Source organism: Falco naumanni, chromosome 7 (assembly GCF_017639655.2).
Source record: "Falco naumanni isolate bFalNau1 chromosome 7, bFalNau1.pat, whole genome shotgun sequence".
NCBI classification, from domain to species: Eukaryota; Metazoa; Chordata; class Aves; order Falconiformes; family Falconidae; genus Falco; species Falco naumanni.
In genome coordinates, this window is record NC_054060.1 from 36,294,941 (window position 1) to 36,319,004 (window position 24,064).

Here is a 24,064-nt window from a genome sequence, read left to right on the forward strand (position 1 = left end):
ATCTCAGTGGAGGCAAGGCATGGACATCCATGCAGAGCAAAGATGCAAAGGGTATTGACGTATTTGAAATTATGAAAGTGCCTGAGTATGGTCACATAGGAATCTGAGCTTCTCAACACGAAAAGGTGGCAGGATCAACAGCCCAACCGAAGTGTATCTACACCAGTGCAAGCAGCACAGGCAACAGACAGGGGGAGCTGCAAGCCATTGTACGTCAGGAAAACTGTGATAGAGCTGCCATCACAGAAACATGGTGGGATGACTGACATGACTGGAGTGCTGCAGTGGATAGCTATAAACTCTTCAGAAGGGATAGGCAAGGAGGGAGAGGCAGTGGGGTAGCCCTTTATGTTAGGGAGTGTTTTCACTATCTAGAGCTTGATGGTGGTGATGATAAGGTTGAGTATTTATGGCTAAAAACTGGGGGGAAGGCCAACAAGACAGATACCATGGTGGGAGCCTGTTTTAAGCCACCCAACCAGGATGAAGAGGCAGACGAAATATTCTACAAGGAACTAGGAGAAGTCTCGCAATTGCTACCCTTGTTCTTGTGGGGGACTTCAACTTACCAGGTGCCTCCTGGAAATACGACATAGCAGAGAGGAAACAGTCCAGGATGTTTCTGTAGTGTGTGGAAGACAACTGCCTGGAACAGCTGGCGAGGGAGCCAGTGAGGGAAGGCTCTTGCGGAACCTGTTGCTTGTGAACAGAGGTTAGCAAATGTGACACTGTCTACGAGAAGGGCAGGAAGGAGGATCTGGGGAACTACAGGCCTGTCAGCCTGACCTCGGTGCCAGGGGAGGCTGTGGAGCAGATCATCCTGAGTGCCATCACGCAGCACATACAGGACAGCCAGATGAGCGTGCCCGGCCAGCACACGTTTACGAAGGTCAGGTCATGCTTGATTGACCTGTGACAAGGTGACCTGCTTAGTGGATGAGGGAAAGGCTGTGAATGTTGTCTACGCAGACCTTAGTAAAGCCTTTGACGCCGTTTCCCACAGCGTTCTGCTGGGAAAGTGGCTGCTGAGGGCTTGGCTGGGCGCAGGCTGGCTGGGTGAAAAGCTGGCTGGCTGGCCCAGCCCAGAGCGCGGCGGTGCGTGGAGTTACATCCCGCTGGCGGCCGGTCACACGTGGTGTTCCCCAGGGCTCAGCGCTGGGGCCAGTCCTGTTTGATTCTTTATCGACGATGCGGCCGAGGGGATGGAGCGCAGCCTCAGTCGGTTTGCAGAGGCCACCGGGCTGGGCAGGAGCGCTGCCCCGCTGGAGGGCAGGAGGCTCTGCAGGGGGATGGGGACAGGCTGGATCCACGGGCCAAGGCCAGTTGTAGGAGGTTCCACCCGGCTCCGTGCGGGTCCTGCAGGGTCACACCAGCCCCAGGCAGCGCCGCGGGCTGGGGCAGAGGCTGGGAAGCTGCCCGGTGGAAAGGGGCCTCAGGGTGCTGGGTGATGGCTGGACATGAGCCAGCACCGTGCCCAGGTGGCCAAGGCGGCCAACAGCATCCTGGCTTGTGTCAGACACAGTGTGGCCAGCGGGGCCGGGGCAGTGACCGTCCCCCTGCACTCGGCACCGGTGAGGCTGCACCTGGAATCCTGTGTCCAGTTTGGCCCCTGGCCGCAGGAAAGACCCGGGGGGGCTGGAGCGTGTCCAGGGAAGGGCAACGGGGCTGGGGAAGGGTCTGGAGCACCGGTCTTATGAGGCACAGGTGGGGGAACTGGGGTTGTTTAGCCTGGAGAAGAGGGGGCTTAGGGGACCTTCTTGCTCTCTGCAGCTGCCTGAAAGGAGGTTGTAGGCAGGTGGGTGTTGGTCTCTTCTCCCAGATAACAAGCGATAGGATGAGATGTGCCGCGGGAGGTTTATACTGGTTATTAGGAAGAGTTACTTCACCAAAAGGGTTGTCAAGCACTGGAACATGCTGCTCCGGGAAGTGGTTGAGTCTCCATCCCTGGAGGTGTGGAAAAGATGTGTAGGGACATGGTTTAGTGGTGGGCTTGGCAGTGCTGGGTTAATGGTTGGACTTGATGATCTTAAGGATCTTTTCCCACCTAAATGATTCAGTGATTATATACACAGGGGCTAAACTCGGATGTATGGCTAGTTATCAGTCCTGTAGTTCCAAAAAGCATACATACTCAAGAGTTAATAGAGCTAGGTCACTGCTGCAGCTTGAGTCCGCTTACTCTTTGTAATGCCAAAAGGTTCAATTACTGCTTAAGGCTGGATGACTTTTATGTAATTGCTGAGATTATTTACTGTTATGTAAACTACACCTTTGTCCACTGCCTGAAATGTAGTAGTATCTTTGTTTAAGTCAGGAAAGGACTTTGCAATACAGTAAATAGGGGTTTACATATACTACATACCACTTTCAAGGATATCAAAATGAGCTACCTGTATTCAAATAGCTAGTTTTAGAAAAGTCTGGCAACCTATCACATGGCATTTAGATGGATCCAAACCCAATCCATGGCCCAAAATCTCTGGGGTTTTTCTCTGCTAGAATTTAACAGTCTCTATTCTATGTGTTAACTACTGTTAAGAGTTATTTACCTGAATGTATGAGTAGCAGAGAAGTCAAATATGCTCTTCCTGGTTTGAACACATCCCTTTTGGGAAGTTAATAAATGCTTCTGCAATACTGCTACCAACAGCAGAAATTTTTAGAAGTCTGTTGGCTGGTATACGTTTATTCTGTTGTCTAGTTCTGTTCTTTTTCTTATATTTTTTCCTCCTACTCTCAAATGATTTTATGTAGAAAATAAACCTGTATTTTCATCTTGTTAATTTTTGTTAAACTACTTGCTGTAAAGGAAACAACTTTCATACTTGCAATTAAAGTACTGGACCTTCACAGTTTGTTCTAAGGAATCTTCCTCAGTTTTCTGAAGAATTTCTACAAGACTTGCTGCAGTGTCTCAGTGCTGGTACAGTGTATTTGGCTGCCTTGAACATGCTGTGTGCTCAAACATTGCTTTAGAAAAGACTACTGTTGTGCGGGTACATGGTGGTAATCTATAGTTATTTAGAAGTGAGGTGGCCTTGTGTGATCAGATTTATAAGAATGATTTCTGGAACACCAAAGGTCCTCTTGGAGCTGCCACACTGGAAGCACAATAACTGCTGTCTTGGTATGTTACTGCAGCTGCTTAGGCAGTAAAAAAAAAAAAAAAAGGTGTGTAAATTAAGAATTAGAAGCTATGTGAGGTGATTGAGCTTTCAAGTCATGTTTATTTAGCTCCGGTTCCTTTCTTCTTGGAAGGAATATATGGAATTCAGATCCTTTTTTTTTTTTTCTTTTAATGATATTTTTTTAATTTAAAACAGCAACTTGTAGAAGCCTCAGAGAGATTAAAGACACAATCCAAAGAATTGAGGGATGCCCACCAACAAAGAAAGCTAGCTGTGCAGGAGTTCTCTGAGCTCAGTGAGAGGATGGGAGACTTGCGGTCTCAAAAGCAGAAGCTGTCCCGGCAACTTCGCGACAAAGAAGAGGAGGTGGAAGTGAGCATGCAGAAAATTGATGCTATGCGACAGGACATCCGTAAATCGGAGAAGATGAGAAAAGAGGTAGCTTGATAAAATAGCTAACAATAATGTGTTTCACCTGCTGCTTATCCAGTTTCTCATATGTGATTGCATTGAAAAATTGGGACTGTTCATGATAATTTATTTTGTCTTCATCTGTAAGAAATTGTCCCAGTAACTCTTCTATATAACTTTGCTACAGTCCACAAAATAGATCTTGAATTTGTTTCTCAATGTTTTACTGATGTATCAGGAAACAAACCAAGTCATCTGTCTTTTTTTGTTGTTGTTGTTTGTGCTCAGGCTGACTTTAATCTGGAGGAAGTTATTCTTGCTATATGCCCAGCTTCTTAGTTCTTGTGGACTCTGACTCATAGTCAGCTTGAAACCTAAAAAGCTTAGTGTCTTCATATGCTTTGGTTGGAGTATTTTGGCGACTTCTTCTAACTGAATTTTTCTCTTCAGCTGGAGGGAGGAATAGTGATACAGACTAAATATATGGTTTTCCTTCTTCTGTCGTTAGTCATTGTAGAGCATGTAATATCTTTAAGCAAGTGAATTTCCAATTAGTGTTCTAGGTAGTTTATAGTTTTACATAAGATGGAGTGGATAACCAGGAGAGAGCATAAGAAACAACTATTGCGGTTAACCCAGTGTTTTAATCAATGAAAAATCATCAATTTTTATGTATTCTCTGGATGAAATTAAATTCAAGAGTTTTATAAACATTGCTAGAAAACTTTTGAAGGGCAGTCTATGAAAACGTGGTAAGAGGTGGTTTCTCAGACTTCTGTCCATGAAGTGCTAGTTAACTGGGAAAGGCAAAAAGGCTGTGGTACCATATTTGATGCGTAGGGTTGTGACATCTCATCTCTAGAGCGGAGTGCAGCAGGCGTTCAAGTGTTGTTGCTTATTCAGGTAAATATTTCCATGGAGGGCTTTTATAATCTCCTGTCTTTGTTCTTAACAAACTTCTCTATTCTCCCTTTTCTAACTGCTGTATCAGTCTTCTATTTAGAACATAGTCTGTAAGTTCATCATCTTGGCCCATAATTTTAAATACAGTCCTTTTAAAAACAATTTTTCCGGTTGAATTTAAATGCAGAAAAACAAATCTTACTCTTCCTGTCAGGTTTTAAAACTGTGCCACTATTGCTTGAATTGCAAAAGTCGCCTTAGTTTCTGAAGTCAATAAATGGATGATGAAGCTTATTTTGTTCCATAATTGCAAGGTAAAATTGTTCAGTGTTTGTATCTGAAGTATCTTGCAATAATTTGTCTCAAAGGTTGGGATTTTTAAACTGCATTAGCAGATAATGAGGCATGGGGCTGACCTGGAAATGTGAGAGACTTTTTCACAACTGCAATGACTTCCTAGCACCATTCCTTCTCTTAGCATTAATAGAAGCTCTGCAGTTATCCCTGCACATACTTGCCTAGTTCATATTGGTACAAAAAGTCATGTAATAATAGTTCTACTGCATGAGATGGATGTCTGGATCACTGAAGGTAAACCAGTTATTATGATATTGAGATGATTGTTACAGTGGTGTAATGTAAAATAGAAATAAAGGAAAACTTGCTGCTCATCTGTATGGAGGAAGGGAAATGAATGGTACAGATAGCACGATCTAATGGTGAAATGACTTAAAAGTTGCTATTGTTACAGCTGGAAGCCCAACTTGAAGAAGTTGTAGCAGAAGCATCAAAAGAACGCAAGCTTCGTGAGCACAGTGAGGTCTTCTCCAAACAACTGGAAAACGAACTGGAAGCTCTAAAGGTTACATGTTTTGTGACAAATATTTACCCATGGCACAGGACCTGCAATATTTTTACTTACTTAACTGTTAATACCTGTGGGAAACTTAAAAACTACGGCATTACTGGAAACCTGGCCTAACCTATTCAGATTTATTTGCTTTTTTTTTGCTTGAAACACTTCACTGCTTCATCAGACACTAATGTCTTGAAAATGTCCAGTTTATGTAAATTCTTACCAGATACTAAACCAGCATGGTACAAATCTGTTCTGTAACCCATTTGAACCCCTTATCAGGGTCATGTAAGCAGAGCAGTCACTTATGGGGCTGAATGCTTGCAGAGGCAGGTACCTTTTAAATTACTCAGTGTCCAAATAAAAATTTTTCCCAAGTGCCACCGATTGGAAAATTCCAATTTTAAATAATATTCCCAAAGTATAAAAATTATAGTCTCTTCCTGATAGTTTCTTTTCTTCTTCTGCAGTTGAAGCAGGGAGGCCGGGCAGCAGGTGCCACACTAGAACATCAGCAGGAGCTTTCCAAAATTAAGTCTGAGCTGGAAAAGAAAATCTTGTTCTATGAAGAGGAGTTGGTTCGACGAGAAGCATCACATGTTTTGGAAGTGAAAAATGTGAAAAAGGAAGTACATGATTCAGAGAGCCATCAACTTGCACTGCAGAAAGAAATCATGATATTAAAGGATAAATTAGAGAAAACAAAGCGAGAGAGGTAAGCTTTTGGGCATGATTCATTAACTAGGGATTTCTGGGGTTTGTGTATTGCATTACATAGGTATCTGTGCGGGTTGGTATTTCACCTTAACTCTGTTGATTCCTTTTTAAAAATCCCAGTTTACATGTTCAAAAATGTTATGGTATAAGTGTTTCTATTTCTTGTCCTTAGGCACAGTGAAATGGAGGAAGCGGTAGGAACAATGAAAGAGAAATATGAGCGTGAAAGATCTATGCTCTTGGAAGATAACAAAAAGCTAACAACAGAAAACGAACGGGTAATTATTTTAGGAAAGACATTTAAACAAAATAAATTCTTCATTACTTTCTGATGTTGAATTAGTCTACTCGTTGATCAGAACAGGATCTGTGAATGTTCAGGCAGTATCAGAATTTTTAAAATGTCCTTTTCACCATATAAACGTCAGAGATCTGGCTAAATAGTAGCTGCAGCATCTCAGTACTGCTCTTTGCGGGATTGATTCCCACAACTCAGGGCACCACTTTCTGATTTCTTCATGAAGGCTGCACAGAGAGGGAAGCATTTACAAAGACTGTCTGACTTCCTGATGACTTACAGTTGAACCTCATTCCTCTTGATGATCTCTATACCTGCTTTTTCTTTTCCTTTGTTTTGGATTGGTTTGTGTGAACTGGCAATATGGTGTTCTATGCTCAGGAGCTAATCTCCGGTTCCACAAAAAAAGAACCCCTCCCATTTCTTTGGTCTGTGTTAGAACTTCCAGATAGCAGAGTGTGGTCTTATTTGTTCAGGTTCTATAGGTGTGTAGACACGCATATTTTAAAAGTCTGAAGCTGACATCTTCTGTTTCAGCTCTGCTCCTTTGTGGACAAATTAACAGCACAGAACAGACAGCTAGAAGATGAGCTCCAAGACCTTGCAGCAAAAAAGGAGTCTGTTGCTCACTGGGAAGCTCAGATCGCAGAAATTATTCAATGGTATGTGCTCTTTAGAGATCTAGATGGCCACTTTCAACTTCAAATACTGATTAGCTTCCCCACCCCCCCCCCACCCCCCCATACAGCAAGGCCCTTTTCTCTGTGTCTGGGATCAACAAAAGCATAGTACTTCTGTGTGCTGATTAGCTATTTCTCTTCTGCTTTCTAGTATTGCTGAATAGTACTGACAAGTGAAATTGTCAGTACTGTACATTAAATGCAGAGAACAGAGTTTTGCTGTCAACTTGCTTCTGTCTCTAAAGCGATCATTAAATCACCCAATTTGAAATATTTTGATAAATTCATTCAGGAAGATAGTCTTGATTTAAAAGGTCCATGTTAATGTATAGAACCTCACTAGTTGTACTAGACAAGCACTTGGACAATTCACAGGTCATTTCTTCCCTCTGTTACTTGCTGTTTTAGCAAGCTGTGTGCAAGTATTTTCAGTATGCCAGACAAGAAGGACTTGAAGGTAGCCCTTATAAAAATTGAGCAAGCAATATGCAGATCATGTTCCAAACAATAACAGTAAATCTCTGCAGAACTCTTGCTGATGGTGGAAGGGAAACTTCAGTTTCCCTAGCAACTGCCACAATCAAGAGAATCAGATAAAAGAAAAACCTAAAGCAGGCAATCTAAGATTTATTCAGTTTTCTGTTGCTGGGAGAGTTTTCCCTGCTCTGTCCATTTCTGTTGTGTCCCTAAATCCAGTGCAGGCACTCTGATTTTGGTCGCACAGTATTTGGTGCTATGAGTGATGAAACTGTTAATTAAGGGGTTTTTTGTAACTACACAACAGGGTAAGTGATGAGAAGGATGCTCGTGGCTATCTCCAAGCATTAGCTTCCAAGATGACAGAAGAACTAGAATCATTGAGAAGTTCCAGTCTGGGGTCACGAACACTGGTAAGAAAACAGCAGGCATTCAGGCTGTCCTGGGGATATCTTAAGAAGCTACATTTTTAGTTCCAGCTATATGTTCATAATCAGAATTCTTTTATAATAAATCCTCTGCTTTCCAGTTTTTATCTATTGCTTGTGAAATCCATCTAGCTAATCATAGAATGGTTTGGGTTGGAAGGGACCTCAAAAATCATTTAGTTCCAATGACCTGCCATGGGCAGGGACAATCTGATCAGAATTTGATAATTACAGGGATGGTTGTTTCATACTAGTATCTGCCATAACAAACTGCTTTAAACAATACAGAAGAGAGAAGAAATAATAACTTAAACCATTAAAGGGGAGTACAGAAATGTACTTCACCTTGTTAGATGCAAGTGAATATTTTTAATTGCTGTTACAGTGAGATAAAAAAGCAGATTTTCTTTTCTGACCAAGTATTAGCTGGTTGATATTTTTACAAACTAGTGACACACTGAGAGCTTTATTTAAGTAGCTTTATTTAAGTGCAGAACAATGAGACTTTATGCCATAATTTTTACATACAATAGTAACATGAATTCCCCAAAACATCTGCAAAACAAGAGCTCTCACAAAGGAGTATGGTCTTAAAGACAAAAACACTTGTTTTGCCTTGGCAGGTACTAAATACCTGCATCAGGAAAGGGAGAGCCATTTGCAGCAAGTCATGGAAGCCCATGACCCTAGCAATGCCAGTCAGCACAGTCTGCCATGCGAAGAGTCCGTCTGCTGCTGGTTTATACGGATAAGAAGTTACTTACTCCTTCCAAACCTACAAATAGGCGAGAATAAGAGAAAGCTATAACTTCCTATGAGCTAACATTTGCCTACATCTTTAAGAGACAATTGTAATCTTGAGTGGTTTTATAGGAAGAAAGATCAGATCAAATGCAGTTGGCATTTGCTTCTTGGCTACTGCCAGAATAAAGAATGCTGTCTGTTCTTTGTATTACAGCTGGTTTTGTAACTTCAGCAGAACCTGATCTAAGGCATTTATTTCTCAACATAAAAACATGGCTCTCGTTTTCATGACTGTTATTTGCAACTTCATGTGTGAATAGAGAAGCATCCATTAGGGAATATCAAAAATGTAGTCCACACTGAAAAATGACTGGAAAAGCTTGGAATATTAGCTTTTCAGGGGTAGTAGGGTGGAATTGCATGGTGTATGCAGAAGTATAGTGTATGCTACTTAGTAAGTGTAAGAATTACTTAGGCACACATTTGTAGGGATCTTGGGTATCTCAAGAACTGGATTATTTAATTTTTTTCTGTGATTTTTCTTACATTTTACATTAAATACTGACATTTATCTCATGTTTGACAATTCAATATGCCAGTATGCAAGTTTTATACTTTTTTCTAGATTGGACAATGAAAACTAGCCATTTTCAATGGGTTCTCTCAATTTGGCTTCCATACTCAGTAATCCAGCATTTTGGTTTCAAGTTTATTGTATTAGTGGCTTAACGACCATAAAAATTGCTTGTTACTTTGTTTTCGTGTAACAAAGCCTGACTATTGACTGATTTCCATGCAGCAGGTATAGTGCCCATGACTAATTAAAACAACATTATCTGATTTGGTGTGAAAGCTAATTTATGTCTTCGAACAAGAACAGGAATATCTTTAGACAGTTGATGCTGATATTAATATTCAATAACTTAATGCAACAGGATCCACTTTGGAAAGTGCGACGCAGTCAGAAGTTGGATATGTCAGCTAGGCTGGAATTACAGTCTGCCCTGGATGCGGAAATTCGTGCTAAACAACTAGTTCAAGAAGAGCTACGAAAAGTTAAAGATGCAAACATATCTTTTGAAAGGTAATAAGAGCTTTGATTCTGTTTAGGTTTTATCATACTGCTCTCAACTGTTGATTAGATTAGTAACAATTTTCTTAAAATGGCCCCTTGTGCCTGGGATATTGGACTTGGCCAAAAAGATCCCATTCTACAGACTTACAGTTCTTACATAGTCGAATGAGAACTATAAACATTTCTTCAAGTAAATGTTTCACTGCTCTGAGTAGCTTGATAAATAGACACTGATCTCAGGCACCTGAGGAAAAAGGTGTCAGAGCAAATTCAGTACCTTTTCTTGGACTACCTGGAGAGTAGATATTCTTGGGAATTAGAAGCCAAACTGCTATTAGAATAATTTTGTTCGGCAGATATCTGCAATGACAGCGTGAGTCTCAAGTACAGTTTTCACTGTCTAGTCAAGTAGTAAGGTGCCTATTCAGGGGAAAAATAAAATTAATCAGCATTTTAAAAAAAGGTATTTAAAAAAAGCCCACCACCACTCCTCCAAAAAAGAAAAGAAAAAGCATCTTCTGAAACTCTGACATGTAGGACCAGAAACTAACAACTCTGTGCACTTGCATTCCTGCCTTTTGAGATATTTCAGTTTGCATTTTGATCATATTCTGTTGCTTTAGTAAATTAAAGGAATCAGAAGCAAAAAATAGGGAACTGTTGGAAGAGATGGAAGGTTTGAAGAAAAAGCTAGAAGAAAAATACAGAACAGATTCAGGTAATTAAAATTACCATGTTTTAACAGAGTTCTAACACCACTTGTGATGTTGCCTTTTAGCTAAGCCTGTTCTGCTTTGGGTTTTAGGTCTCAAACTTCCAGACTTTCAAGATTCCATTTTTGAATATTTCAACACCTCTCCTCTTGCACGTGATCTGACTTTCAGAGTGAGTTATTACATAAATTAACTATAAAAATGTGATAACTGAATTATATTTTTATTACATAAAAGTAACACTTGGACACTGTGTGGCATGTTTGGTGTACTAGCCAAATTAGTGTGACACAGAATTGAATGCCCAGTAGATGTGAGATTGCTTGGTGTTTTGTAGAGAAGCTGGCACCTTTGGGAAATATTCCCAGAAGTTCACATTAATTATTTCCCGTTCTAGCTTCTTTGTTTAGATTTATCTCAAATGCTTGGCTAAATAATATATATTCAGTTTTTTTGGGAAGGCTGGCACACCTTGTTACAAATAAGGGATTAAATGTTTTGCAGTGGGAAGATGCTGGTTAATATAAGAAAAAGTATTTACACAGTTCAAGGAGCGTTTAAGCAGATATGTAAAACTGTTGGCTCCAGATCTTAATGGAGTGGTTAGATTAGACGGAAGTGGGAAGAGAATCAGAGGACCCACAGATGTTGGTTTAATAAGTTTATCATCACACACCCTCTGATCCTTGGAAAACTAATCATACAAATCACAGCTCCAAGTGTGCATTTCACTTGAAAAGGTTTGTGCATTCCCAGAGGAAGCAGCTGTTAAATGCAACATTGACTCACATTTCCTTACTTGATGAACTCTTGATCTGTGAAGATTTTATTTTGGTTTTTTTGTTTGTTTGCAAAACATACAGACAGTTCAAGATAAAACCAACTGAACTGGAAAGAATAATCTGTTAAGTTTATGGAGCAGAGTTAAAGGGGCTCAGGTTAAAACCTCACTAGTATGGTTATATTTTGTATCTGAAATATGTCTTCCCCCCTCCCCCAAATTGTCACTGTTGCTAAAAAGGAAACCTATGGACATGCTATGATACTGCATACACTTTGTGTGTGTGCTGTTCCCAGTCACAAAGCGTCCACTCTGGCTTTCTTGCTGAAGCAGCAAGATGTACTATGTGGATGAGTTGAAGGGAAAGAGAGAAACATGATTTATGCTAGTATCTGAATAATAATTTTTATCTACTGACCTTGATGGTTTCAAACATCCCTTTAAAAAGTACCAGATATACTTAAATCAGTAACGTGGAATATCAAGCCCGTAACTAATCAAGATTCCATTCTACAGGTCCTGAGATAAATACATAGTTGCTATGGAAATGCAGGTGGCATTTTCTGATGAATTACATTAAGATTGCTGATACTGTACTTAATGACTTCCATTAACATTTTTTTTTCCACGTGTATCTATAAAGATAGTCCGTGTCATCTGCTCTGGGTTAATTTAGTTTGAATAAATACCATTTGGCCATATAAAACATTTCATTTAACTAGCCTACTAATAGTCTATCTGAAGTTTTCCTGTGGGTGATAAGTGATCGTTTTTATCCCTCATATTCGTTACAACAAAGGATTCTGTTTCTTCTTCGTCTACATCTTCTCTGCTAGCCTTTTGGGAAGAAGTAAGTTTTTGTTAGTAGTTTTGTCTCCTTATTTTGTTGTGACCTGTCATAGTAAAAATGGCCTTCTAAAACTAGATATTTTGCTTCCTTAACTTCTCTATAACTTAATCCACTAAATAGAACTAGTTTAGTTTTCTTTTAATACCTCTTTACAGTCTTACCGTTCTATATTTTGACAATCTTTATAGCTAAAGCTGAATCACACTTAGCATTTTTAGATAGTTCATATTACATAGTGGTACAATTTGATGTTAAATGGCCCAGCCCTTCCAAACAATTCATAACAAAAAAAAAAAAACCCCAAACAAATATCTGAACATATTCAGTGAGCTAATATGAACTTGAACCATCTTCCTGTCTAAACCGACTGGGAAGCGCGTGATTCATTACTTGTTGCCTTTAGTGCTAATTACATCATTGGTGTAAATGCTAATCTGGTGTTTGTTAATCATGATTTTCATGATGTCCTCAGAGTACAGTAATACAGTATTCTACTTCCACACCCAGCTTTCTTTAGCTCTGGAATTGTAGCATACTTCCCCCTTGCGCTGGCAAATAGTAGTTGCTAATTGAAGTGTGAAATTAGTAGAAGGCTTGTAATGGATACTCATCTTAAATTTTAGTGAAATACAAGACAATGTGATTACGTAGCTCTGATTCCTTTAATGACAGAGGCCAGCTGTTTTTAAGCAACTTTTTAAAATATTATGTAGTACTACTTTAAGAATTTTTCTTGTGGTAGAATTGCTGGCTGCTGTGAGCTAGAAAAATCCTAGTGTAGAAAGCTACCATGAGAAATAAACTATTGTATGGATGAGTGCCAGGCTTCTCAAACATTCCATACCTGCATGCAAGAGATTAGACACAGCCTTGCTGGAAGAAGGTGGCTGTTGCAGCATTTGTGCTGCCTGCTATGAGGTTTTGCATTTCAGTACTTCCAGCTTTACAGCTCTTCTGGCAGAGTTTGTTTTGAGGAAAGATTTATTTTTTTTCAGAGTGGAAAGCTGTTAGATGCATGTGTACTGTCACATAGAAATCAGCATTGGTTTTTGTTTCTATTTTGTTGATGTGGGAGCACTTTATCAGATCTGTGGTACTGTATCTAACATGTTTGCTGTCACTTTTGCAGACCAGTTCTATTAGTGAGCAGGAAACACAGGGTCCCAAATCAGAAGTTTCACCATCTACATCAGTTGTAACTGCAGAGCAACAACAAGAAGTAAGAGAGCTGTTATTTTACCCTGAAGAGTAATTCACTAGAAAGTCTCTTTGTCTTGTTTATGATAAATACATATTGTAGCATTCATTATGAAGATGTAGGATTGAATGTTGCTTTTTTGCAATGTGTCAGTGTTAATTGCACCTGCTCTGAGGACAGTTGCAAATGAAACCTTTTTGCTGGCTCTGTGTATGTTGATGTACCTCATTTTCATATGTTTTCTGTATTGCTGCTTGTTTGTTAGTGTGCAGGCTTTCCTGTGAGTGCTTTAAAACACAATCTGTTTCTATTAAATCAGAATGGCAATGTTTATGACGATTGAATTGTTGATAATGTAAAAAAAAAAAAAAAATCAGAACACAAGCTTTGCCACCCCAGTCTTGAAACAAATTCTTGAAGCCTCATTTTGCTCAATTACAGTTTTTTGTGATTCAGGAACCAATTCGGCTTCAGAGGATGCCTGCTGCTCCTTCCCCCACCATTCAATCCATTTCTCTAGCTGTACCAAAGGTAGGGGGACTGTGCTAACCTTATTCTAAAGAGCAAAGGAAAAAATACCATTTATAAATCAGCCCTCCATGTTTGTTCTTGTCTGTTTGGGTTTGTCATGTCTTTGTTTGTTAGGTCTGTGTTTTTAATCAAATCTTTCCAAATGCAAGTTGATGGGTTTTGATTTGTCAGAGGGGATGGCAAAAAATAGTTGTTTGTAGGCTTGGGTTTGAGTGTCTTAAGTAGTTGGAAATAAAACTGTTACTGTTGTCTTACAGCAGCTTTTACAAACTAGCTTACTTATGAGAAGCCCAAGTTTCATAATGTACACTCTGATATACTGGAGGGTGGTGAAGGGAGATGCTTGCATTGCCTAAGAACGGGAAGTGAAGAGTTGTTTGTGTTTTTTTGTTTTGTTTTTTTTTTTATCCTGAATGTATCTTTCAGCCTAAAGCTCACCAGCTCAGTATCAAGTCATTCACAAGCCCTACTCAGTGTAGTCATTGCACCTCTCTTATGGTGGGATTAGTTCGACAAGGTTATGCCTGTGACGGTGAGTCAGTTAAACTTTTTATATTTTCAGCAAGTCCCTGAAAAAATAATCCCAAAACACTAATATGTTTTAAGGCAACCATTTCTTTGGGGAGGGAATGAAAGAGGGGTGGCTGCTACTGAATGGTTCTCCTTTTGCATCATCATTAAACTTCTAAAGTCAAAGAATTAATATAAGCCCTCATGGTTCCCTTTCATATTACTAATTAATTCTGTTACCTTTAGTGCTGTTACAGTGTGAGTTGGAGGGGGGCAAGGTGGGACTGTTTCTGTAGTGGAGAAAACTGTGGGAATGCTCTGGTAACATGGATCTGAGGCTGTCTGCTCTGTGCTATTGTGATCATAAACCCTGTACACTGGGAGGACTATTTGCTAGGTTTTTTGGCCTGTAGCCTGTCTTGCTGTCTGTTAGTTTTATTTAAAATGCTTCCTCTAATGCTTGTGTCACTATTGAATTCCATGTTTTGAGTATATGGAGGTATTTTTATTTGACAGTATTTACCCGTATTTTGATTAGACACATGAACTCAGCAAGTAGTCCACAAATCTGCTGAAGAGACTACAGTATAAATAACCTTTATTTCTGTGCCCAGCTTAGTTCTTCCTAGTGGCACCCTCTCCACTGACACTTTGAGTATCATATTCAGATTGCCTCATCTGCCCTTCAGGGCTTTTTTCCTGGCAGATCTTCTGGTGGGATTCTTCCCCAGGAGCACCTGCCGCTCTGCCAGCACCTGCCCTCGGGCTGCCTTTTGTCTCCTGTTGCTGACAGTTCTGAATTCTTGTTTTGCATCTCTTCCTGCAAGAATAGAGATGACTCCAGTAGAACAAAACTTTGCCATGTTCTGCTGCCAGTCACTTGCTTTTCCCAGTTCCTTGTCTTTTTAATGCTGGAGACAACGGTAAAACACAGTTGCACTTCCAGAGGCCTGTAGAACTGGCTATATCCTGTGGATTTTCCCTATTCTGCAACTGGTGTGCCTTGGTATGCACACTCCCAAATAATTATGATGCCTCCTGAAAGAACTGAATTGATTATCTCGTCTTGGGGAGCTCCTGCAGTACTTCGAGTGCATGAGTTTTTGGTAACCCCTGTCTTCCTGGGAGCAGGCTGTAGCTCAAAAGAGCGAGCCAGGCAGCCTGCTGTGGGGTGCCCTCTCTTCCTGGCTGTTCCCTTAGTTATGGTGAGAAGGGGCTTTGTAGCTCAGTCAGTGGCTCCAGCAGAAGCAGGCTGTTTCCAGGTCTCCTGGAATCCTTCGACCCTTTGTAATTACGGGACTAGATGCACATAAGGTATCTGCCAGATGCTCACTTCCAACAGTATGGTTAGGAGGGTGCACCGGATAGATCACAGCGCTGTGCCACTCTCCTGCTGCCTTCCCAAACCTACTGGTAGAAACAGGGTAGCTGGGACAAACCAGGCAGTCTCTGTGGAAAGATCTGACCTATAACTGTGGGTCAGATGCCTCGATAGGACATGTTAATTCATTCTGCAGTCCTTGTAGTCTGTCTCGTGAAGTGGCATACGTTGAGTTTCTTTCTGTGTGAAGTACTCTATAGACAAGCGACCTAGAGACCTCTGTCCCTTGTTGGTGCAGCACAAAGTGGTGTAAATGGCAAGAAAGGATACAACTATTACTGTGGATGTTTGCTCCTTATTTGAACTCTGAGAGATAAATACATGCCCCCTTCCCCATGCAGTGCTTCAGTCCTTGTCTCCTGGTTTCTACTGTTATGCTTCAAGTCTATTGCCTGTGTTTAATTAGTATAACCCTTTCTGGTTTTTGGTCAGTTTAGTTTTACTTTGTCTTTGCAGTATTCTTGTATACTTGGATCAAATTAAACACCTTCTATATTTATCTTGTCTCCTATCACTGCCCCATAATTTTTATTTCTCCTTTATTAATACCCTTTCCGAGTGGGTTAGCTGCCGCTTAACACCAGTAAGTCTGACCAAGTCCTTTTCCTTCTGGAAAATGATTTCATGATTTGCCTTGAAATGTGGACTCAGTTCCTGCCCCTTATGGAAGTAATAGGCTTAAAAGAGAAAATAGAAGCACTTTGAAGAGTCTGATGTAATATCTAGGTGTGTTCACTCCTTTAGCGTAGTGGGCTATCACAATGTTTGACTGCCAGTTTCAGTGTGATTAATTAATTTGCTGAGCTTAAGGGTAGGGTAGACTACGTTAATCTCATGTTATGATTGACTCATACATGCATTTCACTGTGAATTTTCTCTTTTGTACTTAGTGTGTTCATTTGCATGCCATGTTTCCTGCAAGGATAGTGCACCTCAGGTCTGCCCCATACCCCCTGAGCAAGCCAAAAGGCCTCTTGGAGTAGATGTGCAAAGAGGAATAGGAACCGCCTATAAAGGTTATGTCAAGGTAATAGTCTTTTGTTCTTGGATAAGAGAAGAATACTAAACTTCACTCACAGCTATGCAGCTTGGAACCTCTAAGTATGTTTAAACAGATCTCTTAAATTGTGCTAATGCCTGAAGCTTTGTGTGCCATTTCTGTAACTTCTTTAACCTTTTTTGCTTTGGATGTTGGATAAATGGTTGGTTTTACTACAAGAGCTAGGGGTTGGTAGATTAGTAGCTACAATGTTCATAAGCAGCGGTGGGACTGGGGGGAAGCATGTTTTAAGGAAGAGTTTCTGTCAGTGTTGATGTAAGCATAATGTAAAAGGTAAACTGTCCTACCATTGTGGCATTTGTGGCATATACAAGCCCCATTGTTTGTCCTAATGGTACCTAATATATTTATTAAACTGTATCAAGTAATGGTTGAACTTAAGGGAAGAAAAATAATTGCTTGATTACTTGACATTTTTCACTCCGTTTTGAAGGGCAAGTAGAACGTGTTCTAATTCTGATGATCCTAAATATAAGCTTTTCTAAATGTCCCTGCTTTCTGTGTCTACTACATATGCTTACATTTAATAAGCAATCAGTTATTTATTCACAGGTCCCAAAGCCTACAGGAGTTAAGAAGGGGTGGCAGAGGGCTTATGCAGTTGTCTGTGACTGTAAGCTGTTCTTATATGATGTGCCTGAAGGGAAATCCACCCAACCTGGAGTTGTTGCAAGTCAGGTCTTGGATCTCAGGTTTGTATTATTACGACAAGTAGAAAACCTCTGTATTTTTTTCTAACAGGAATATTTATTTATAGTACACAAGAAACTTTAAGATCATGGGAGCTCTGGTCTGAGAAAACCCATGTGTTCTGTACGCAGACTGCGTAAGCTGAAAGAGTTGGCTCAACAAGAAATCACTCATACTACAGTCACTAATATTTACACTATTAGCATGCTTCTTCCTAGAGTTCCATATGCACACGTGGAAAACAAATAAAATAGACTTTGGTAGATAATTTTTTCTCCTGCATTCTGACCTCACCATTGAGTCACAGATCATCCCATAGCCAGTAATTTCAGGAACATTAGAAAAACTGAAATGGTCTTCAGAAAAACACCAACTAATTTACAATGGAAGTGGCTCTGACTCTGCCTTCTCACGGGAGTTATTTTTTGATAGGGAACGACTGAACACTGTCTACAAAAGATCTGGAGCTTACATTGATCAGAGTAACCAGGAAGGTTTTTTATTTCAAATTGTGGGAATATCAAGAAAGTGTAATACCTTTTAATGTTACAGCATCTTTTATCTATGTTGAATATAAAGTTTGCATTCACAAGCACCTGGATTTTTTTTTTTTCCAGACAGTACTATGGGGTTGTACTGGTACTGCTGTTCTCACATTTATTCTGAGAGCTGTCAGTGTCAGCTCTCTGACATGCTGGCAGTGGGAGCAGAGGCACGGAAGTATTGCAGATAACAGCATTCACATCGGTACATTGTTTGAAGCAGCTCAGCCAGATACGATACCAACTTGTCCCATGTTTTATCTGCTTATTGTAGCTGCCTCTTTGAGTCTGTCTTCTGAGGATTCTTAGATGTTTTAATAGACATTAACCACCACAGCTCTAAATTCTAGTATGGGCAAGTTCCAGGCATTACTGTCATCTTTGCACTAAAATTGGCAATTATGGTGATCAACTTGGTCAAATTCAGTTTAAAAAGGCCTGTCTAGACAAGCCCTCTGGGGTGGAGCACTCTGAAATGCAAAAGTTGTTCTGATGTCTGTTTATTTTAATGTAATAGAGAATAAAATCCAGCTGTTTTGAAAACCCTTATTTGAATCCCACAAACTATAATTATGTTGCCAAGAGCTTTTTATGTGATTTTTCTTTTTTTCCAAAGGCCCCTCTCTTGCTACACATTGAGGTATGAATTATTCATTTATAATGTGTCTGCTGGGCTGGAAGAGCAATATTCTTGCTGCTAACTGTAGAATAGGTGTGGTTGGTAAACAAAAACTACATAAAGCCACCCCACTTAACTTCAGGTGGACTGAGTTTCACGTATTAAATGCTGTAGAAATGTAACTAAAGCTTGTGAGTTGTTTGGGTCAGGGATGGTTAGAGCATAACAAAGCAGTGATTACAGTTGTGACCTCTGTGTGGTGTTAGGAGATTGCAGCCTATTGAAACAGTTGGTCAATTAGATTTTGCTGAATAATGTTAGTGTGTGCATGTATGTGATTCTTTTGCTCTCTTTCTTACTAGAGATGAAGATTTTTGTGTGAGCTCTGTCCTAGCATCGGATGTAATACATGCAACTCGTAAAGACATCCCTTGTATATTCAGGGTATGGCTACCAATTTACTTTTAAAGAAAATACAACTTAAACACTAGTGTTTTGTTTTGATACTGAAGTAAGTTATCCATGTTTAATGTTTATCAAGTTATGAAGTACAAGAATTTACAAGAGGTGGTGAAATATGTTGGAGAACAATATGATGCTCCTCTTAGAACTGAATTGTAAAAAACAAAGTTCTACGTCTTTTGCTGCTTCTTTGTAGACAAAGTTTGGCTTTTTTTATTCTCTTGATTATAATTAAGTATATTTTTTGTCTCCTCTTCCATTGGTGTTACCAGGACCTGGTTTTTCTTTCTTAGCTTTGGGAGGACCCTTGTTTAAGGGACTGGTGCTGTAACAGAGTAGGCGAAGCTGGGTTCTGCTCACTGATTCTTTTTTCCATGTATTGACTTGTATAAAAAAAACCCACAACATTTGATATTTGTTTCCTTAATTTCATACTTAAGTATAACAGACAAAAATTAAAATAAAAGAAAATAGTTAGCTTAGTTATAATATCTTCTTTGTATGTTGTATCTGAATGCTGTATTTAGTTTTTAACACAGGTTCTTTCTTAGGTTTTGTGTGAATTATATTTAAATTGGAATTTTAAAATATGGAGAAAGGTGTGGTGGTAGCCAACATCTATAATCCCTTGCGTTTGAATTCAGAATCTCAGTTTTCAGTGTGATCATCAGTCATACAGAATCAAATCAGTGAAACATGGAAGCCAAAGAGCTGGCAGTCATATGCAGTCCCAATCATTTGGTCCTTTAGAGTTTTACTTAGAAAATGTCTTGGCTACTTAAATGCTTCTGTGGCTTTCCTTTTCCTCATTTTTGTAGAAATATTTCCGGAAGCATATTTTCATCCTTCAGTTTACTACTACTTTTACCTTGGTTTTCCTCTTACTTGTTTCTAATTTTTTTCTTTTTTATTCCCATCTGCCTGCTCTTATTCTCAAATTAGCAAATGTGGAATACTATGGGAAAGGACTTCTGAGGAGACAAAATGAGCTATGCAGAATGGCGGTTGATTCGTTTAAGGATGAGGCATCCATACAGTTTAGCCTGCCTGACTTGCTGCTCTAATTTCTGCCCGCAGTTTTTAACTGATAAGAGTATCTAAGAAAAAAAAAGAAAAAAAAAACCAACCAAAAAAAACCCTTTTGTCAGGTATCCCCATGTAAAAATACTTCTGTGGATAGACATAACAAAATGTCTGCACAGTCTGATGAGATTATCCCCTGCTGAAATGATCTGACGAATTAGCTGGAAGCCTGGTTGGTGAGTATATCCATCTAGAGACACTGTTGACAGGGACAAGAGGAAGCCGCCAAAGTCCACCTCTTTTCTTAGTTTTATGTACTCCTTCAAAAGAAGGAATTTCTGAAACTGGAAACCAGTAATATCTGATGCAGTGAGTCTGTTTTCTCAATTTCATTTAATCCTAGATTTGCATCTTGCTGACATAATTGACATAGAGTAGCTTCTGTGCAACAGTTAAAACTGTTACTTTACATCACCTCTGTAAAAATGTGGTCCTTCTTTCTTATGTATTATTTCGCATAACACGTGATGATATTGGTGGCCCACCAAAGAGAGATTTTCATTTCTTTTGGATCTTCCGCCAGAAAAAAGCAATATCAGAATGCTGCCAGACACTAAAATATTGCAACCTCTGACCCTCCATGAAATCAAGAAGAGGAAGAACTTATCTCAGACTCCAACATCTCTCCTTGGTAACCAGTTTTTAAAGCTGGATGCCATCCTTGCATCCAGACGCTGCAATCTAAGTGCTGCCATCGATACATTTTTAATAATAATGTGAGAGTGTCTGTAGTGGAGTCCTTCCATAGCTTAGCAGTTGGAGTTAAGAAGCCTTGAATTTCATATCAGATACTGGATTTTTGTGTGATGAATAATTATATATATATATGTGTGTGTGTGTATATACATACGTGTATATATATATATAAAATGACCAGCTCTCCCATTTTTTTCCACATTTAACTGCATGTAAGATGCCACCTTCAAAAGACTGAGCAGTAATACATGGTAGTGCTTCAAAGGGAAGACCATAGCTGAAGTCTGGTTTGGTTTGGTTGTCAAATTTAGAAGTATTATCCATTATGCCTCTATCCATCTTTAAAATGTTAATGCTTAGTTACAGTTTAGACGTGAGCAAAGCTTGATGCAGAGTATTAAGAGCTATGAGCAACTGCAAACTACTCAGTTCTTTTCCTGCTGCTTTTCACTGTTGTCTTACTTCTGGAGTTCTGTCTTTGACATCTTATTGTCCCAAGTTTACTTTCAGATATATTCTATCTCTTAAGATGAATATTATTACTTAATTCACTCTTTCAGTGTATGTTGCATAACTGCATCATCTATTATTTATGATGATTTTCTCATCAAGGCATATAAGCTGAAGGTGTGTTATTCCGTATTGCCACCTTCAGTTTTGCACTTTTGCACCTTTTGCTGCTTTTTTTCTGTTTAACTATTGTTATTCTAATAGTGTGTTTTGAGGGCTGATACTGGCTGGTGACCTGTTTGTCTGTGACTGAAAGCATAGTTCCCATGATCTCACAAACCCTTTTGAATCTTTATACAGGACACAAACCTAATATTAAGAAATTAGTTAGTGCATACTTTGGGTGACAGGAAGTTCCTGAATAATTTTCCTATTCAGAGTACATTCTGCTTTGATATCTATAGGATGTTTTACCCAAAAATTTAGTGAAGCCGTAGTGATTTTCTTTTTAACACGAAGAAGTGGGGCAGTACAGTGCTTCAGTCTCAAATCATTGCTTTTCTCCAGAGCTTTTAATGCAGATATGATGTGCTCTTCCCCCTGGACAAATATTGTGAAAATTAAGTAGCAAAATCAGAATCTGGAAATGATCATAGCAATACCATTGAGTTTAAATGCATCTGATTTGGAAAGCATGTGTGTCATTTTGAATGAGCTATTAAAAGATGGGGGGAGGGGAGGGATCAGGACAAATTATGGCATGTTATTGAAATTCCAGTTCAGAGCAGGAAGGAGCCTTTTACTGCCATGTATTGCTTATTGTAGGAAAGGAATGTAGCATTCCTTGCCCATATTTTAGGATTCAGAATGACTGAGCAAGACTGAGTATTTTCAAACAAAACTGCTGTGGCTTGTGTGGGGTGTTTTTGAAGCTGTGTGCGATGTTGCATACCTCTCAGGTACATCATCACATTGTTATGAAAAACTGTATTTTACTACCACAGTTCTGTGAAGTATATAGTACTGACAAAAAGGGCCTTTATTTTTTTAGTAATTTCACTTTCTCTGTCTGTTAAAAGGTGACAGCTTCTCTCTTAGGTTTGCCTTCAAAGTCTTGTTCTCTACTGATCCTGACGGAAAATGAGAATGAGAAGAGAAAGTGGGTTGGAATCCTGGAAGGGTTGCAGTCTATCCTGCACAAAAACAGACTGAAAAACCAGGTTGTGCATATTCCACAAGAAGCCTATGACAGTACACTGCCTCTTATTAAAGCAAGTTTAGCTGCTGCTATTGTAGGTATGTTTGGTTTAACTTTTTGAAGTGTGTGAGGGTTGGAGCTTTTAGTTGGGCTTCTGTAATGAGAGCACTGACACCTTGAAATAAATTTCTCAGCTGAATTTCTTTATAGGAATTTAATAATGGGGGGAAGTGCTAATCTTGCATTGATATTCAGATTTCTTCATCTACTTGGAGTAAATGATACTGTTTAGTTGTTTAACAGATGGTTTTAGCAATACTTTATATAGCATGCTTTTGACAGACTGCATGAACTTAAGCAAAATTGATTTGGTGTTGAAAATCTATTTGTCCAGAAATGTAAAACAGACTGTTTGCTTTGAACAGCTGGAAAAATGTGAGATTAAGTGTAGCTGAATTAATCGCCTTTTTTTTTCGTTCCTGATTTAGATCGAGATAGAATAGCAATTGGTTCAGAAGAAGGACTGTATGTGATAGAGGTGACCCGTGACGGTAAGTTGGGCCATAATGCATGCAGTAATTACATATGGAATAATGAGCTCCATAACTTTTAGTGCTGTTACAACATAGGTTACACAGCAACCGCCCTTCATGTATAGTAAGTATTAAGCACTCACTTAACTGATGAGAAGGAAAAGTGAATGTGAGGTATAAGCACTAATTTGGTCGTTATCATTACATTCAGTTGACTGGCTGAAATTAAAGGGATGAGTTACTGGGCATATTCTGACACAATCTCACCTTAACTGTGTTCCCATAGCAGGTAACAAAATGCTTCAGCACACAGAACATGCACAGCACACACAGCAGCAGTTGATGCACAATCAATTACCAGGCACTTACGAAATAGAACCTGAGTGAGAAAAACTTGATGTGGAAACAGACTTATTCCAACCTGCATCATCAGAGGACTTAAACTGACACATATTAGAAGTTAGACAGCTAGTGCAATAAGCACAAGCATTTGTAGACTTTTCATTAAAGCCACCATGTATCATTGTTTCTTCCAGAAACTTGACAGACGTTCACGTTCTGTTTCAAACCAATAATGGCCAAAGCAAATGCCTTGCTTGTCCTTTTCCATTATCTCTTTATTTCCCTGACCCTATGCTTCTTCCTGAACCTGCTTTTTCCTTCCTGTTCTCGATGCACTCTGCCCTCTGCTTTGGGAAAAATGGCATCAGATTAGCCTGTTCTTCATGAAGACTTAGCATGTGCATTCCAGAAATTCACGGAGTGTGCTTCGGGTACCACAGCGAAGTGTATGCTGCACAGTCACTGGGGAGCACAGGCATATCCCTCTGTCATTGAATTCTTAGGCATCACAGCTAGGGAGTAAGGGATTAATTTTTCCCTTTAACCTGATATACTGAGCACAAATACAGATAGCAATGGGAGACATGCCTTGGTATGGTGGGGAGAGCACGGAGACCAAAAGAACTACTAGCACATGAGCATGGGGATTGTTTGGGGTCAATCCATACAAAATGCAATTTTAAACATTTTTTTTACAGAAGTTAAGTA

At 39.5% G+C, this 24,064-nt stretch overlaps 1 protein-coding gene across 12 annotated transcripts in view; it reads left to right on the top strand.

Annotated features, from left to right (window-relative positions):
• CDC42BPB (CDC42 binding protein kinase beta) overlaps positions 1-24,064 on the top strand; it is a 98,465-nt gene that overhangs the window by 62,885 nt on the left and 11,516 nt on the right. For 4 of the 12 annotated variants that reach the window (XM_040602391.1, XM_040602390.1, XM_040602393.1 and 1 more), the window contains exons 13-30: positions 3,324-3,566; positions 5,194-5,304; positions 5,769-6,013; positions 6,188-6,293; positions 6,851-6,975; positions 7,778-7,883; positions 9,578-9,726; positions 10,341-10,435; positions 10,523-10,602; positions 12,011-12,061; positions 13,191-13,280; positions 13,701-13,790; positions 14,217-14,322; positions 16,572-16,708; positions 17,294-17,433; positions 18,955-19,036; positions 22,363-22,579; positions 22,970-23,032. In XM_040602391.1, coding sequence (XP_040458325.1) covers positions 3,324-3,566; positions 5,194-5,304; positions 5,769-6,013; positions 6,188-6,293; positions 6,851-6,975; positions 7,778-7,883; positions 9,578-9,726; positions 10,341-10,435; positions 10,523-10,602; positions 12,011-12,061; positions 13,191-13,280; positions 13,701-13,790; positions 14,217-14,322; positions 16,572-16,708; positions 17,294-17,433; positions 18,955-19,036; positions 22,363-22,579; positions 22,970-23,032 — 2,236 coding nt within the window. The remainder of the gene's footprint in view (positions 1-3,323; positions 3,567-5,193; positions 5,305-5,768; positions 6,014-6,187; positions 6,294-6,850; positions 6,976-7,777; positions 7,884-9,577; positions 9,727-10,340; positions 10,436-10,522; positions 10,603-12,010; positions 12,062-13,190; positions 13,281-13,700; positions 13,791-14,216; positions 14,323-16,571; positions 16,709-17,293; positions 17,434-18,954; positions 19,037-22,362; positions 22,580-22,969; positions 23,033-24,064) is intronic. The other 8 variants (XM_040602396.1, XM_040602399.1, XM_040602400.1 and 5 more) reach the window with 5 other exon arrangements.